General features: G+C 38.2%; 1 protein-coding gene across 1 annotated transcript in view; it reads right to left on the reverse strand.

Annotated features, from left to right (window-relative positions):
- Nucleotides 1–312: 312 nt before the first annotated feature.
- The window catches only part of LRCH3 (leucine rich repeats and calponin homology domain containing 3), a 63,102-nt gene continuing 44,426 nt past the window's right edge, over nt 313–18,988 (reverse strand). Inside the window, exons 11-23 of the mRNA XM_075716315.1 lie at nt 17,870–17,965; nt 17,376–17,427; nt 17,086–17,226; nt 15,800–15,847; nt 14,635–14,688; nt 10,565–10,645; nt 9,116–9,187; nt 8,179–8,227; nt 7,572–7,685; nt 6,802–6,920; nt 5,129–5,266; nt 2,781–2,858; nt 313–513 (exon numbers count right to left, since the gene is read on the reverse strand). Coding sequence (XP_075572430.1) covers nt 313–513; nt 2,781–2,858; nt 5,129–5,266; nt 6,802–6,920; nt 7,572–7,685; nt 8,179–8,227; nt 9,116–9,187; nt 10,565–10,645; nt 14,635–14,688; nt 15,800–15,847; nt 17,086–17,226; nt 17,376–17,427; nt 17,870–17,965 — 1,243 coding nt within the window. The remainder of the gene's footprint in view (nt 514–2,780; nt 2,859–5,128; nt 5,267–6,801; nt 6,921–7,571; nt 7,686–8,178; nt 8,228–9,115; nt 9,188–10,564; nt 10,646–14,634; nt 14,689–15,799; nt 15,848–17,085; nt 17,227–17,375; nt 17,428–17,869; nt 17,966–18,988) is intronic.

An 18,988-nucleotide genomic window follows, 5' to 3' on the forward strand; every position in this document is an offset into this window, starting at 1 on the left:
TTTCCCAGTACTACATCACTTGTCATCAGACTATAGCATGCACCCTAACCTCAGTCCCTTGCTCTAGCCCCACAGACAGCACTTCCTCCCTTGTAAAAACATTTTATCTGCTAAATATGACACAGCAAATACAGATGTGAATTATGTCACAGATGGTCGTGTGGGTGCACCAATGTGTACACAGAGGTACTTGTCACCTCTGTCCCATCAGTGGGAAAGCAAGCACTTCATACACACAGTCTTGACAAAAACCAAAACCCTTTCCCAAGCACCGGAGCGATGGAGGGAGGAAGCAGCAACACTACCCCTCAGCTAGAGAAAAAAGACCCAGCGATAGAACATACAGAGTGTTAGCATTAGAGTACAGTAAAACACCACAAAGCCCCAGAGCTGAATGGAAAGGGAGACAAGACTGGATTCTTCTGAATCTGTCCCCAGGGAAAGAAGAGTCTCAACTGTTCTTTTAACGCTGAGGTTTAGCTGAAGAATGTCAGAAGGGGAACAAAGATTGTCCTGTCCAGAGTGTGTGAGCAGGAAGGGAAAACAGACAGAAAAAAAAGGTCAGTCAGTTAGCCATAGCAACATCCATGAAGCAGTCAGTCATCAGACATCTCAGATATAACCTACATGTTCAAGAATCGTATCACAGCTAGTTAATTCTCACAAAGGAATCTGCAAGACTCCCATTGCAAAGAACTCACTTAATGCAAATACTTAGTGTTCAATGAGGTGCCTGTCACCTGTACAGCTTAAACATGTAACTATTCTTTGTTGTTAAAAACATAGTAGTTTACACATGCCTTAGTGAAAACCATTTTTCCTCAGGGGAAACGAAGAGGCTACAGGTTTCTGAGATGCTGTTGGCACTGAGTACTCACCAAAGCTAAGTCTCCACATGTATCTTAGTTAATGAAAGCAGTAGGGCACGGGATTATTTATGTGTAACCAATGCTTGAATGCAGTATCCTGCAGAAATATCTATTACTAATGAGAGTTTAAGTGTCCTGTAACTATTCCCACTATGTATCTTCTCCTGCCCTTTCACACAGGTAACTGCTGTAAATCAGTGAAATCTAGATGCGCATATCGATCTGTTCAACTGTCGGTTGCTTTTGATGCAAGGGCTTTAACTAGCAAAGTCCTACAGAAATAGCTGCTCCACTGTGGTGCCTGTAATTAGCATTTTCTACACGTAGCCCTCCTCTTAGAAGGTAAGTATTTCTACATAGATCCATACTTTCAGAAAGTCTTTTATTTTTGTAATTAGAATTTAAATGAAAGGAAATACCTGCAGGCATCTTTTCCAGAAAAATATACTAGGCTGCCACGCCATTCTTGCATACAGGTATCTTATGTTCACATCTCAGTAGGTATGTAAATGTAGACACGTGAGAGCAACTTTAGAGTTCAGGGCGGGGGTATTTCAGTACATTTCCCCAAGGACACTCTCCTTGAACTCTTTCACATTAAAGCAAGAAATATGAGAAAAACAGGAGGGTCCTAGACAGTAGGTGTAGCAGGTATAGCAGACTGGGTCTATAGGGGACTTTTTTCTTGAGTGGCTTTTTTGTTTGTTTGTTTTAAAATGTGGGTCATTTCAGTGATCTGCTCTGTACTGCAACCCCATAAAAATTGCATCTTCATATTTGAGGGAGCTATAAATAAGGAAGCTGGGATGGAATTGAACTATTTTGCCCCAGATGAATTTATATTGTGCAGTTGTGCTGGGAGTAAAAGTCTGAAGTTTCTTAGGGGACCAAAACAGCGCAGGATCTCAAAGTACTAACGATTACTTACAACTCCCTACGACTCGATTCCAACACGATTCACTACTGAGTCATGTGAAATTGCCAGGCAGCTCAGTAAATATGCTACCCTAAAATCCCAATGGCTCAAATGCCTGCAAGTGAAGCTATCTGAAAATACTGCACGACTGACTTGAGAACATTACTTTTAGAAATAGCTGGGAAATGAGTCACTGGGTCTACTTTTCCCTTTCACAAAAGAAAGAAAACGGCACCTACAACAGAAACACTAATGCTTAGCAGTATAAGAAACCAAATCAATTAATGCACTAGAAAAAAAATTAGGAAAAACATGACATATCAAAACTATTTGTACTGAGACAGCTGGTGAATAAGACAAAGTGGAAAGAACAGGACAGCATAAAACAAAATAAGTGGACTCGGATTATTTTATATGTTCCCACCTCCTAGCTCTTCCAAGTTTCAGAAGAGGACAAGGAATACCAGAAGGTAGACTTCTATGATTGGTACATAACATAATCTATGCAAAGATAGCTACCATCAGAGAAAGGCCAATAATGCTGTGACTTGTTGGCAAGACAGTAAAGACGTTCACTAAGAGAATTATTCTGAAGGAACATGAAAAGCTTTGGGATAAAAATAACACATGCAAAATGTCATCCAAATTTTATCCCACTTTTAAGCTGTCAAATATCTAATCTTGAGAAAATGTAATTGTTTTTATAGAAATAGCTTGCAATTCTACAGGCAGACTTGAACTGCACCAGCTATTATGCATTTGAGGCACAGCAGTAAGTGAATCGGACCTCTGATCAACTGTATCTGACTTCATTTTGCTCTGGAAGACAATGCAAGTTAAGTCTGATCTATATTGCAAGACATAGCTTATACCTGAACTGTCTAAACTTTTAATCAATTTTGTTTTCATCAAATCTTTCAAAGAAGGTTTTATTTTCTGAAGCATCATACAAAACTGCACCCAAAACATTATATCAGGATAGTAGAAATACGTACCTGAGGCACTCCAATCCTTCTGCAAGCTTCCAAGAAATTCTCCACATTTCGTCTGCATTTTGCCATTGTAAGTTTAGGCTGCAAAGAAGTAAAGGAGGCAGGCATAGTGTTCTTAATTGGCAGGATTTTAAAAGACCTTTATTTTTTATTTAAATAAAACTCTTAATAAATATCTTTGCCAAAAACATACTGCACTGACATAAGCTTGTCTAATTCAAAGCAGGCTCTGTTGCAGTTTGCGTTTCTTTAGAAAATCAAGCCCAAATTTCAAAGCTATTTTGTGAAAAGCTAATTTATGAATCCTGGATGTTTTTAAAAAAAGACAATTCTAAGCTGTGCAATATTTATATACAAGGTGTTATATAAAACTGGCTAACACTTTTAGTGACCACAGTATGATAATTTAAAAAATGTATTTTGAATGAAACACACATGCATGGCTTCCATGATGTGATTTCAGAGCAATTTGATGATATGAAGCAATATGGAGTCTGTTCTGGATTACTACAATACAAAAATATATATATATCAAACCATATATCAATTAACAAACAGATAAAAAAAAGCAGGCTAGATGAAACCAGAAAATAATGGAAGAAAACTGGAATTGTAGCTTGCTGCTTGTAAGCCTCTTGTAGATGTGTTTGATGTAGCTGTTTGAATTGCACTCACTGGCATTTTTTCAAGGAAACTTTTTTTCAAGGAAGCTTTTTTCTACAGTTAGCATTCACACCTCTACACAGACATAGCATGGCACAGGCTCTGTCTTGTTTCTATTCTTGAAGCTTATTCTTTTCTGGTTAGAGACACAAGCTTCCTGCTCCTTTGAAAAAGCTACTCACAGTCTACATAGCAGCAGGCAGCGGCCTCTGCGGGTTCAATGCTTTTCCGTAAGCGGTGGGGTTTCTGCTCTGTCCCCTCAATATGCTGTATTTCCCCACCAAGAAAGCAGGTTAAAGGCTAGTGCTGACTTCTTTTTCCCGAAGGACGAAGGGAATACAAAGATCACATTGTGACTGAGGAATGACATGATGCCTCTTCTGCTCCTGGAGCTGTGCAGCTAAAGGCTCCCTCTTCCTTGGGATTTATATGACAAAGCCATAATTTAATTCCTAACACAGAATATTCAACAGCACATAAAACCAGGCCATTGAAAAGATATTCTCAATGACGCAAGTCTTCTGAATAGCGGCTGCATGCCCTTTCTCTTAATGATTCCACAATCTGCCTAAAATGTTGGTGTGTCCAGTTCAATCGTTCTCAAAATAATGAAGACATCTGCTTGTTCACATTAAGTCCAAGGGAAAGGAACCACAATGATATAGTAGGCAGCTCTGTAAGTGCCAGTTCAAATTCCAACCAACGCAAAGACTGACTCCAAAATAAGGAAAAGCAAACACAACATGCATGTTTCAACAACTTCCCTCAGGAACAATCTTAATTTTTTTTTTTCCTTATTCATACAACTTAAAGGTGCCTAACAAGCAATCTGCCTCTCCATGCTACTTTTTATGTAGCTGACCCTAAATATTTTCACAGAACTTTCTGACTTCCACAAATACAGATTAGGCAAATAATCTGTCATTATTTCACAGTTCTTGACCTTTCTTTAATTCTGTGCTTTCCCTACATGATACACAGTAACGCACCCAGAAATACAGGATCTTCATTGCTTTCCAGAAATACTGCAGTTAGGCACGGTAAGAAAAAAACCTTCAGAAATTTTCAAACTTCTCTATGCGCTTCCTTCCTTGCTCTCAATAGTCGCCAGATACACCACCTTTTCTCCTGTTATCACAAAGGTATGACTGGATTTGTTTTGTTCCAGGAGATACTGTTCTCCAAGTAGCTCGAGTGTGCTCTGTTAAAATTCCTAAGCAGAGGAATTTGTAGTGCTGTGAAGTGGACACAGGAATCAACTTGGCTCTCTGCCTGTTTTCACTGTTTTGTGTAGTGGGATCCTAAACACTGTAGAGAATGTTGCATTTTCCTACTATCTGTTTTCCTGAACTTCTCGGACCTTGTGATCTTTTGAAATATCCTATTTCAGTTTTCATGCTGAACTGTCTCTTATTTCACTAGTTTTCATGTTAACATAGAGAGGACTTGAAAATGTTAACATTTTCTTACAATCTGTGTTAGAAGTAACTTCATTTAAGTGAAACAACCCCAAATATAATTTCTTTTAATGAAGCTACAGACCTTTTTTTTGACAGAACAGATGGTTATTTTTTTGTCACGTACATTCACAGAGGAGAATGCTAAATTTCGCATTTGTCTGGATTACAGAACTTTATTGGATGTTATTTTGGACACCTATGTAAATACTATCATTATTACATACTTACAACAGCAGGTGAGGGGACATGAATGCTGGGGACAGATCGGGGACGCACATGATTAGCTAAATGGCACAGAACAACACCATCGGTGAGAGCTGCTCCAAGATCACTGGGCAACGACACTTTCAACCGTGATTCTATATTCTGTAGAAAAATGAACATTGACACACAAAAAGTAAAAGCTGGTTTCCTCCAACTGTTTCATTCTGCAGAACATTTTATAAGAGGCAGAAGCGCTTCCATTACAACTCTCTGTCCACCCTTGTGGCACTTCTAAACAGCTTTCTGAGTAACACCAAGGAAGGCTCTGCGTGCTACTGTGGCCCAGAGCTGACCACAATCTGGGAGCAGTTAAGTCTAATAATTAACAGTTTTCATTGTACAGCACAGGGGACCAATACAACCATTATTAAAAAAGTAATGGAAATCAGGGTCTAAGAACAGTATTCCTAATCCTACGTATTCTCAGAGAATGGTTCTGCCAAGGGAAGTGAAAATAATCGTCTTTTGTGGGTTGGAGTACAACATAGTTACCAAAACTCATGATAATGTTTTTCCCTGTAAAGATAAACCCAAACTACTTGGCACAAATAGTTTTAAAGAAGCGAGGTAGTTAGATTTATATAAGTGATTGAATAAAATTTCAATTCAGGCTTTTAATCTTATTTCAAATGCTGTGTGAATTTCACCAAGTTGTTACGCTGTATCTAAATTTTTTGAAGTATAAAAAAATTATTTAAGTTTACTTGGGAAGCAGAACAAGAGACAGACTACAAATAAAGCATGCTGAGATAACAGACGAGAGGATCTGCAAACAGCACCAAGTTTTGTTTTATTTAAGATAACCTTCTCCTTTTAAGAAAAGGAGATTGTCTTTACTTTAAAATTTACAAAGAGAAGGAACTCTCTCTGTCCATCTGGGATGCTTATGGCTTTTAAAATCAGCTTCAACAAGTAGGAATTCTTATTTCTTGAGAAAGCTCAAACAATTAATTAGAGCACCTCAAGGAATCCCTTCACGCTCTCCAGAAACAAGTCTGGGGCAAAGCAGGGTGGTACCTTAATGCCATGTGACATTTTCAATATTCACGTGTGTTGTCATTGTACCTGGGCACAAACCAGGACCTGAACAGGCAAATAGCACAACCGTAAGGAATGTTTGTACTTCAGATGTTCTGCACTTAACTAAGGATAAGGCAAGAATCAACAGATGGATCCAGAGCACACAAGGAAACCACGCTATCACCATGACTGGCAGTAGTCTGCACTCCACCTGCTTTTCTGCGGGCTTTACAGCAAAGAGGAGTTTTAAAAGAAAGGTTAAAAAGAAGACAGTAAGGCAACTGTCCAGGGAGTTCCTTACAAGTGTGAAGGCTGATAAGGAAGAAAGAAAGCAGATGTTTATTTTAAAAAATGACATCACCGGACACTCAGAAGCAGGAGTCAGCATAGTATATTTTACAGAATTTGAAGCTGACTTTATCCACCACAAAAAACAAAGTGAATGCCACTGCATCCATCTGAAAGAAACACTCAGACTGCACAATGCCATTTAATTTTGGTCAACCGTTCACCATATTGATTCAGCGAAATCAGTCTAAAACAAAAGGACAGATTTAGCAGGATGCACACGATGCATTTACTAAGATGTCCACATACTGGCTCCTGGCAGCACTTGCCTTACGTAGCTGCTCTATTAGCTCCAGCTCCTCCTCTCGCTGTTTGGAGTTTTGTCTTATTCTAGGGTCTGCAGAATCATTAGCAGGAGACAAGGCACGGGTAGAAGATGAAGTAACAGCTAAAAAAGTAGCACAAAGGAAAGAAAATCACTAAGCACATTTGGCTGATTGTCCTTTACTGCTGTACTACACATGCACACACAAGGTTCCAGAATGGGTACAGTGCATTCCTTTTCATAAATCCGTTTCTTTCATTTGATTATTAATCAAACTAATGATCTACTAATCTAAATGAGGTGTTCTGTAACAAATTTTTCTTTCTGTTTAGATTCTGTTCTTTCTGTTGGCTAATAATCATTCACAAAAGGAGGACAAAGTTTTGCCAGATGAAGTATGTTGAAACAGTTCAGTCTTTCTACAGAAACTGCAATTTTGTTATGTGCTACTGTGCAATGCAAAATTTTGATCAACCTGCCTTCATCAGTGGTTGAAAGCTATTGTGGCATTTCCTTGGTATCTTTTTAGGTGTAAGCACAGACCAGGAAGAACAAAATCCCACATTTCCACAAATATGACAAAGGAATATTTGACAGCTCTAAATAATAAAAAAAAATGCTTATTCACAAAGTATTTAATGCCATATGTCTACAAATGGAACTCTAAAAGTAGTTTGATAACAATGACCTGAAGTAACAGAACAGTGCAAAACCTAGGCAATGCAGTTAATACAACGTAGCAAAACTAGCTACTTTCTAAGCTATATAACCTACCTTTGTTTGCTTCATCCCTGACAGCTGCTCGGAAAAGGAAACTCTCAGGTCGCTGGGAAGGGTTTCTATAGGAAGGCGGGGCTGCATGGCCAGGATATGGAGGGGAAAGGTGGACTAAACAAATGTGGAAAGGCACAGGAAAGGAAAGGAGGAAGAAGGAAATGGTTAGAGTTTAAATAGGAAATGGGTTCAGCAATGTGGTAATTTAAAAGAACAAAACAAAAATTTTAATATAATAACGACAAAATAAATTATAGCCATGCATGATAAAAGCGCAGAGCAGGAAAAGGCACTTCCAAGGACGCCTGCATGCAAAGCACATTCCACATTCCAGTTCCAACAACTGTTGCTGAATGCATCTGTGTGCCAAAGCCTGTATGAAGGCCTAAAACAGCCAAACCCTACGCTCTGCCTGAGGACATGCTTCACCCCTGCTGTCTCTTCCCTCCTGTGTTTCTAAGGGGACCCAAATAACTGTGTAAATTCTCAAACACAGCAGTGCCACATACAGAGATGGGAACATACACTCCCTTCTCTTCATAGTACAAATAAGCAAGCAGGCATTTTGATCTTATTTTTCATTAACTTTTTTTCCTTTCCCTGTTACCTGTCTGAGTGGTAGGTGAGCCAGGGGAGATGGTAGATCTGTCATCACTCTGTGGACAAAAAAGCAGAAGAGTATAAATGGTCCTAATCTGGAAAAGGTATGACTACATTTTAATTTGCTGTGTTTTAAAAAAGGTTCCATCCATCTAAATGTGTTTCAGAAAAAAACCAGAAATGTGAAAAAACACAGTATGTTGTTCCCCAATTCTCATCTCTGCAGAAAGCGACATTTTTTTCTTTTGCAGAAATGGCACAATTGCTTTTTTCTGAGGAAAAAGAATGATGAATAGCACTGACTGTGCAATGACAGATCTTTGTTTACTCTTCCTTCCAACCAAAACTTTCAAAGTATTCTTTGCAAAGGGGACACAGAAAAACAGGTAATTAAATAACATGCAGAACTTGCATTACAGCAGCACCAATAAGGATACACCTCTGACACCTTTGCTAATGCAAAACTGCTATTTACTGAACATCACTCTCCCCAGTGAAACACACTGTGGTTTTATTACAGTGCTTACACAGACTAATGATTTCTTGTGATGAATGCATTCAGTATAGCAGTTTCCCCAGAAGAGAAAGAAATACAGGGTATCTGTATTCAAAAGTAAGCGGGTAAAGAATACAACAAGAGTAATTCTGATGAACTCAACTTGGTCAAGAGTAAAAAATCTTGTACAGAAAAAGCAACATCAAAGACAACCAAGAACCCCTTGGAGCAGAGCGTGGTTACCATGTTTTTATAGCTTAGGCCTCCTGTAGACACAGCCTAAAGCTACAATGAGGTAATATCTACTACAGTTTAATCAGGTAAAACGGATTCATACCCTACCTGAACTTTTGACTAGAAGCTGACAGACTAACACCTGTTAAAACAGATGTGTGGATCCAAGAGTTTTTTGTTGGCTTTACTGGTGAATTATAATAGCAAGAGATACCTTGACAGGGCTGAAGGTAGAGGCATTAGGCAGGGTAGTAGCACAGCTTTCTTGATTCAACCCTGAGAGCGACTGAATGCGGAAAGAAAGAGAAAGCAGTAGCAGTGTTAGCTAACAGCTGATAGGTCATGCACAGAGGTGGAATGCAGTAGACAAGTTAAAAAGGAAGAGGTGAGCATGATCACATTCTCAGAAACACTCAACAGGCAACAGATACTTACTTGCTGAACTACAGTTAAAGCCTTCCCACCCTCCTGAACTTTCTGGCTAATAAGCTCGGGAGGGGTGATGTTTCTTTTACACATAACACAGTGACATCAAAACCAGAACTAAGAACAGTAAGTGAGGTAAAAGCTTCTTTGGTAACACCTAATGTAACACCTATGCCATCAGACAAAAGGAAATTTTACCCTACAACAGTTCATTTTGAGCCACTATTCAAAATAAATAGCTTTCTTTTTAATGTTGCAATATGTTACGCATTTTTAGTAAGTTATTTTCCTATCAACTTTGTAAAATCAGAGAAACCCCCATCTAATGGGCTCAAGAATACACACTTTCTGTCTGCCACAAACATCTAACACTGATCCTTGTGAATTACACACAAAGTAAGTAAGGTTCCGTGGGTGGAATCTAGCTCTTGGGGAATACGTCAGTGTGAAGATTTACAGTGTTGTCACAAATAAAGTGCAGCCAAATTTCAATTATAACCAATATCAAAACCAGCCAAATAAACAACTTTTCGTGTTTACAGAACAGGAGCTCCAGCACACCAATCTGTCACTGACAGGTGGATCTAGAAGGCAAAATTCTGTGTCTTATTGAAAGCACAATCAAAATGTTAACATTTGAGGACTGAATGGCTCAAGAATGAAACTATACTTTCTGAAACAGCATTCAAATAGCAACATGGCAGTTCAGCACAGGAAAAGAACACCAAATGACACCTAGAAGCTCTACAGATGTAAACGACACATTTGGGAGTGTTAGTATTTAAAATAATTTGCAACTATTCTGCCACTTCAGAACAGTACAGCCAGGGAGGACTAGAAGGAGAGGTTATACTCAGGGTAAGCTTTAAATACAAAGATCTTTAGGCCCTGTGCAGACTTAACAGCTGATCCTCAAGACAGCCTCTTTCCCCACAGCAGTGCAGAGCAAAAATCATAGGTTTCTTTTTTTGTTTGTTTGTTTTAAAGAGTTTCAAAATATCACTTGACTTAAGCAAAACATTAGCTAGTATATGAGAACAGTAAAATAAAACAGAAGTAGGTGGTCTGTAACATCAACATAACTGTTCATTCCTGCATGAAAAGAGCAAGTCAACCCTGACACAGACTAACAAGAAGTCGTCACAATGCACGTATCCAGCAGTGGGCGAAGGGAAGGGGAACACCACACACCACAGGGCAGGACAATCACAACAGCAACACACTGCATGCTCTTCACCTGTTTGCGAGTCCCTGGCCTTCTTTTAATGGTATTGGTGTTATTGTCAATCTCAAACACAAAGAGAGGCTCAAAGCCATTCTGTCAGGGACAGCAAGGAAAGAAAGAGAGGGAAGAAAGGAAGAAGTGAGGCAAAGAACAACTGTAAGAAAAGGTAGCCACAATACCAAAGGAACCAGGATGCTGCAATTCAGACTTACAACACCCTACTGCACATGCTGCACTTGGCCTCTGGGTCTAGCACTGAGGTCAGAGAAATCTCCCTGCACCAGAAACAACGGTAGATACAGGGACTGCCAAAGCAGAGCCCAACCAGAACTCTGCATGAACCAAATAAGGATATTTTAAGAGAATTTGATTATTAAACATTTGAATACACAAATGGATGCCAATGGCCTGAGAGAAAACTCCAGGGTACAAGTTAGCATAATTCAAGTCCTGCTTACTTTACCCGTGCCATTATTATTTGTAACACACTAATGCCTAAAAGCCTTAACTTCTCCCAAGTAGTTAGCGACTTCTCCCAAGTAGTTAACAATAGGACAAGAGGAAATGGCCTCAAGCTGCGCCAGGGGAGATTTAGATTGGATATTAGGAAAAATTTCTTCACGGAAAGGGTAGTCAAGCATTGGAACAGGCTGCCCAGAGAGGTGGTGGTGGAGTCACCATCCCTGGAAGTGTTCAAAAAACAGGTAGACGTGGCACTCTGGGACATGGCTTAGTGGGCATGGTGATGTTGGGTTGGTGATTGGACTGATGATCTTAGAGGTCCTTTCCAATCTTAATGATTCCTAGTTTTTACTTTCATTATAAATAACCCAGCCACCAAGCCAGGAAACATGAAATTGCTACTCTACCCTTAATTGGTTTAGTGGTGGACTTGGTAATGTTAGGTTAATGGTTGGACTGGATGATCTTAAAGGCCTTTTCCAACCTAAACGATTCTATGATTCTATAACTTAAAATGTTTCAGAGATCCCATGTGCTAACAGTAACATGATGGCCTCAGGCCATGTTTGAGACCACAACAAAACACAACACAATGAAGGGAGCACAAGGCAGCAATGATGCAAAGATTATGAAAGGAAGAGGTCACACCAGCTGCCTGATGCTTATCAAGTATTTAATGGGCTTCACAACAGAGAGATTGAACAGCAGTTTGAAAGGATGTTTTTGGTTTTTTTTTTTTTCCTTCCATAGTGCTCACCTTGCAAGGGACAGTATGAGAGAAGACAAGAAGATATTGGGGGGGAAAAATGAGATTCATAAGCAATCAAGGCTGAAATCATTAGCCAAGTCTGAAGCCTTGATACTGTCTCAACAAGTATTCTCAATTGTAACGAATGGGTCTACCCTTGTGAGAATAGCAAGCAGGATATGACTAATACAAAACTTTGAGGTATACAGCACATTTTCTCAGAGAGGCCAGTGATTAGATTTCTTCAGCTACACTTTAGTTAGTCTGCCTATTACAAGCCAACACAAAGAAAACCACCACAGTGTGCAACAAAGTACTACAGCCAAACTCCACTTCACTTCAAATCACAGGTATGTAGGAGAAACGTACAACTAAACTGAACTATTAACATTCATAGGAAGTATGGGTAGTCATTTTGTGAGTTCAAACAGACTGTCCTGAAATTGTTTACAAACAGAAGGAAACAGTAACCTGTGCAATGTGAATACATTTTAATCTTAATTAGTGATAAAAGACAACAAGGAGAAGACCAAAAGAAACAGGAGGTAAGATTTAAAAAAGGAGATCCACAACTTAAATTTGAGTTTTAAGAAAATCTTTGTTAAAGCAGTAACAATACCAGAAGAGGGAAGTAGTGAAGTAAAAGAAAGCTTGCTTGCTTTCTAACTACGTATTAGACTTGCTACTTTTTAATCTTTTCCTTACATCTGAGCTGAAAACATTGTTTGGAACAAAATAAAAGCAACTGCTCAGTTTAGAGAGCTCTGATGTAACAAGGGAAATGCTGAACAAAACATCTGCTACTATACCTCTATGTAATATTCTTGTCTTTTGCCACAGTGTTATTTCCACACCATAAAACTAGAACAATCAGTGGAAAATCTAGCAGAACTCTTTTTTTTTTTTTTTTTAAATTTAAAAATTTTTTTTCCACTAACCTATCTGCAAGTTTCAACATCCAAAAGTTTTGCAAGGTAAAGTTTACATTATTGCATGCAGTCTTTAGGCAGAGAGAGAAAAAGACAGAGAGGAAACTAGGTAAATGGAGAATGTGTACTCAAAACTGCCACTACCGAATAGGATTTTGATATGAAATGCCTCTATATTTTGGTGGAGGGAAAAGCCATTCTCAGAAATTAGACCTAGCTAAATTCCAAATCCATAAGGACAGGGAAAATGTCAAATGAAATGCAATAGAATATAAAAAGGTAAAGCTAGAAAATCTAGCAGACCTTTTTTTTTTTTAAAAGCAAACTAATGAACATTTCCTTGTTGTTGAACAAGTTTTTACCACACGAAATACATTTGTGGAAACAAAAATGTAACAAATTCATGAGCTAGCCTGGGCTTAATGTTCCAGTTACAATAATTGCCAGAAACAGCTGCCCTGGCATATGTCATCATTAGACACAGTGTGTATCTCCACTACAAAACAGAGCTGCAGATCATACTTCAGCAGTTCAGAAAACCCAGTATTTCATATACTACTGTAGTTTAGTGCTGCTGGAAAGAGCAAGGAATCAAAAGAAAAATGAATAGAGAAATGATTGCTTTCAAATCTAGTTCAATCTTTCCCTACCAGCCTGTCCACTTTTTTGTGAAGTGCAAGGATGTAAGTTGGTTAAAGACACAAAGGAAACAAACAGCGATGGAAGCCAGTTTCAAAATAATTTCTGAAAATTCCAAGTCATGTAACAAAATTTTATACATTAATTTACAACAAAAGTCATGGGATCACACAATGAAACAGAAATGGGGTCTTTAAAGGTATCTTTAAAATACATTCCAAAGATGAATTCACTGACAACAGAATATCAACGCTTAACTCAAACCACTGCTATTCTCCTATTATCTAAATAGGAAAGCACATTTTTATATGCTAATTGATTGTGATTTCTCTAAACAGGCACATGCATGATCACAACTAAATCTCTAATATGATAAGCTTTTTTCCCCCACACCGTGCTAGTCATGTGACAGCAGGAAAACCAAAAATCTGAATAAAGAGACGGTAAATATCTTGACCAACATGTTTTGGAGAGAGCTATTCTAACTGAGAGCACTGCCTAAAGAAAATTTAGGCAGATAATGGAAGCACATGAATTAAGAAAATAAAACCCAGGCATGCAGTCATGCAACAGCAGGCAAATCAGGTGTATTTTTCTTTTATAGACATGGATTATAGCATAATTATATTCTTTAATTATGCTACATTACTAAGATGCCATAAAGGAAGAAATAGCATAAAACATGAAGTACGTACATAAATATTTTTATTTTCACTAAGTGTTCAAAATAGATTATTTTTAAGACATCTTCATCGATAAACAACAAAAAGGTATGAGGAATATTTCATGATTTGTAGCGTTCAAATATAGAGCAGTTTTTCCCTGTGCTATGATATGGTTACCAAGATACTAAATATTCCTAACCACCATGTACAGGATGCAAACAAGTTAAAGTAGAAGGCAGTACTTGAAGCATTAAAATTGCTTACTTGACACTGAAGAGCACATCAATTAGGAAGCAAGCTAAACGGAGAAGGAATCAAACCGGAACAACTAGAGGTCAATTTTGAATTTTAGAAGCTGTTCTTTACTATCAGTGATTTTCTTCCGCTCTCAGCAAAAGATAAGCTTTAATTATTTTGTGGAAAAACATCACTATATTATTAAAAAATGGCTGACAGTACAAGTATGAACATATTCATGCTACTAAAGTTCACAGCTAAGCCACTTTTCAAAGATGCTCATGTTTTATGCTATTTAGATTAGCTCTAAAATAGTTGGTCTAATCTGAGACAATCATAACGTTGTTATTTCTATGCTCTAGAATCTGCCACATAAAACGGCCATTACGTGCAGGATCTTACCACTAACAAGGCACTATCATCAGTATGCTGAGACCTTCTGGATGGAAAGGGACACTGGGAGGTGGGAGAGATGGAGTAATGTCAGAAACACAGTATGTGAACAGACAGAAATTTTGGAACATGTACTGCTTGTTTACAGCATCATGAGGCTTTTTTTAAAAATCCATAACGTATATGTAACTCCGTAGGAATATACAGCCACATGACCCATGAATTATAGTGTATTCGTATTACTTAAGGAATCAATTATTCGGCTTTCTGTGTTGTCTCAAGCAAATACAGACAGCTACGTATTCACAGTTCTTACTGTGATAGAACAAAGGACCCTTAAAAAGAATTAATTAAGAACAGAAGAATATCAAGAAGGAAAAGGAGCAAAAACTATTTCAATTACCCCATGTTTTGGTAATTTTCTAATAAAAAAAGAGTTAGTTGGAAAATGCTGCTAAAGAACTATTTATATTCACTATATTATTAAAAGTTTTGATCTGATTAACACTGCCAAGTGATTTATCTTCCCCTGGAGGAAAGTGGGGATGGCAAACAGTGGAAGAGCTATTACTATGCAGAAATCTGATGCAGAGAGTGAACAGATGTCATTGGCTCAGCTCTGTATATTCTAGAAGACTGAGCATTATGTGATTTATGTTCCCTACTGACTTACTGGTTTTGATTATAAAACTACACGGGAATAAAAATTTTTTTTAATTATTCATTTCTTTTTCTGACAGCCCTCAAAATTCTAATGCTTAATCTTTCTGGGATAACTGGTGTTCTAATGATAGGAAACTGGGAGAAAAGTGATCAATGAAGGATGACTGCAACACAGTAACTTGTCTGAATACTCCTGTTAGAAAGTAAACTGTACTGCTTGCAAGGAGCATCTTAAAATGGAATATGGAATGTATTTTCTGTACAGAATATAGAAAAGATACAAGAAACAATAAAACACCACACTCGGAAAGGCAATCTACATGAGCAGAAAGAAATATGAGACTGGTCCCATAAGCAAAAAAAACCCAACCCAAGGCTTAATAAGAAGTTTGAAAAAACTATGCTATAAACCCAGTCCTGAAGAGTTCTCCGTAATCAGGACAACCTCTGATGGAGAGAGCTAAGAATTCAGGTGCTGACATCCCTAGTAATACTCTTATTGGACTCTTACCTCACTATCCAGAGGACTTTGCTTCTGAGGACTTAACGATGCTTTTTGCTATACAGAAAAAGGAAAAATGAAAGACCAATTTAAAAAAATGTGACAGAGAAACAAAAGCTCAGAACAGAACAGCATAATTCAGAAGTGTTTTAAAACACAGGAAGTCTCAGTTTTTAAATGAAACATGCATTGGGGAAATTTCAAGTTTCCACTGAGATGAAACTTCGCTAGTGAGAAAACAGCCTTTATTCCATACGAAAACAAAAAACCCAAATTGTTTTTGCATATTAAGGATGCATAATAAACCCAAAATACAACCCAAGGGAGGAATTTAATTGCTGAGAATAAAGGGCTCATGAATAACAAAGGCAACAGAATAAAAACAAACCCAAAACCCCCAAAAGGCTCATCAGTGAATAAAATGCATCCTGAATATCTAAAGTCTTTAACTGAAAGACTGAGCTGAATCTTTAATAAAAGCAGTTTTCTACAAAACATTGCCAGGGGCCTGAGATTAGTTGGTGCTAATGAAAAGCCTAGTTTCAGGCAGCCAAAAACCTTTTTCTAAACTAACTTTATACATTACATAAATGCAGTATAACATTCTTTTCCTCTCTGCAGACCACCCTAAGCCCAAAATATCAACTGTAACATTTATTAAATTTGTGATGGCGAGATTTGGGTAGGTCACCAGAGCAGTAAACAGTAAAATAAATTTAAGACAACTTGCATATAAACAAGTTTGCGTGTTAAGCAGCTGACTACTTCATACTGACTGCAATGAAAGACAAAGCAAAGACGCAGTGTCCACAGAGTATATGATACCATAAATTTGCACGTGTGCTTTACCTGGAGGTATCTTAGTTATGCATCAAAATACACCAAAATAGATCAGGCAACATTATCTTCTTGTGTGTATGATTGATTTCTTTCTGCCAAATTTGTCTTAAAAATTGAATTGCCTCTATGCCTTCTCAAATAAAGACCCCTTCTTTCTTATACCAATCCTGTCACATCTATGCAAATGGAAAATTGAGAGAATGAGGCAGACTATGTAAAAACACAATTCTTTACAACAATCATATTTTGGGTAAATCTCTTCTGTCTTCCTCTCCAGTTCTAGTTTTCTCTATGTTAAGCTGCACACCAACACTGAATGGCATTAAATGCTATTTCTCCATTTTCTCCATGCATGCCCAAGAATGCAACGTACAAGTATTAATGATCTTGGCAATTAATTTTTATTAAGGGTTTCAGAAAAGATAAAGTTTCAAGCAGGTACTAAAAGGAGGTACCTTAACAAAGTCAAGGACAGCTTCTCTCTGGATCTGTTTTGTTCTCATCCTCTCCTCCTCGTACTGAAGCGCTGCCAGCTGGGCCTCCCGACGGGTCCGCTCTATGTGCCTGCGCTGCAGCTCGGGATCTGTGTTAGGCACCTGGAACAAACAGTGCACCAGGCTGTAAAGACAGAGCTACACAGGATAAAACAGATGGCTTATGGAGAAACAGTCTTATGGCTAATGTAAGTTTGGTTTTTGCATCAAACTCATCCAAAAGAACAAAACAGTAGAATTCAATGTGTTACCTGATTGTGGTGACTTGATAGAGAGAGAAAGTAAGGTGAATCAGCTGGGGGTCTGATAAATGGAAAAAATAGAGAGTAAGTATACTTTTTAACTTAAATATAAACAAATTTTCATACACAAGTTGTCAGCGTCACGCAAGTATCTCATCAAATCAGAAGAGTAACTGCTCAGTAAGCAAAGCTGTTAAACCAACTGCTGTGATAACAACTTAACTCATTGTGCATGACAGATTTTGTACAGTCATTTCTATCTCCTCTCCTCAATTGCGATAAAATTTTTTCTACAGCTCAAGATGTACCAATGGGATTGTATGTTTTGCCTATTATACTGAGATACCCAGTACTTTATACCCATTCTCTAAGAGCTGATCAAGTAACCAATCCAGGAACCTTTCAGATGATCCTCATTTAGAGGAGCAACTGGCTACTATGGTTATTTAGGGAAAGGGCAGTGAAACATTAATCAGTAGAAACTATATGTTTCTTTTCCCTACCTCTCTGTCCTGTCCACATAACTCCTTAGTACTTGGTGATGCTCTCTGTCCTGCATCAAATTTAGAGTTTCGGGTCTTCGTAATTCATCAGTATCCCTGTGGGTAAACACCAGGTGGAAGGGGGATTGGCTACTGATGCATATAAACTGTCAGATGAATTCTTCTCTAGATTACAGCTGGTTTTGTAAGAGTAATTGCCTAGACAATTAGCTTCAGCTAACCACAAAGGTGAAATTTAGGATGACTAAAGAAATCATGTTGTGATACCAAGTCAGATCACAACTACTGCAATTCATAATCAAATAAATGTAACTTGCTTAACAATGATTTCAAAATACACAAAGAAGGAATCTCTCTCAAGACTATGTTCTGGTTATTGTGGCCCTTATTCTGCTCTGGAAAGAACAGAATTATTTTTAAACATTAGCATCCTCTGATATTTTCAGAACAAATCTGCTCACTTCACCAATCAAGTGATGACTTTCTAACTGTCAGTGATACAAGCCGAAGTCACAAATAACCTGCCTCTTATCCATCATACCAACAATAAAAGAGAAATTTTGCAGTCAGTTCTTTGCTAGAAGGCAGCTGCTAGCACTGAAACAATTCCCACAGTCTATAGCATGTTCCCTGCCACATTGCCTCCCAGAAAGAAAGTTGATGGAAACTGAGTAGCTTACTCTTGACAGCCTAGACACTGCCACTTTCACTTCTGGGACAACTATGGAATAGAGGGACACTTCCAATGCATTTCCAAAAAAAGTCAGTCATGCTGCCTGTGTGTAGACTTATTACCTATTCTGCACAGAGAAGCTTAAGAGATGTGGAAGACCCATATGCTACAGGTCTCCTCTGTTACTTAAATTCACACTGATGCACATGACAAATCCATGACTGTGCTGTTTTGAACAGACAGGACTGGGTTCAACTGAGTGCCAAGCAGCATATTCAGACCAGAGTACATCAGGAATGCACCACAGTCTGTCCAGAGGCACAAACTGTATTTGCTGAATTGAATCAACTAATCTAAGTACTCTTGAGATGAAGTCTGCATTACATCCAACTCTAAGAGTTTTAATGGCTCCAGCATGCTGAAGAAAAAAAAATGGAGGCTGCCTG

Source organism: Pelecanus crispus, chromosome 9 (genome assembly GCF_030463565.1).
Source record: "Pelecanus crispus isolate bPelCri1 chromosome 9, bPelCri1.pri, whole genome shotgun sequence".
Lineage (NCBI taxonomy): Eukaryota > Metazoa > Chordata > Aves > Pelecaniformes > Pelecanidae > Pelecanus > Pelecanus crispus.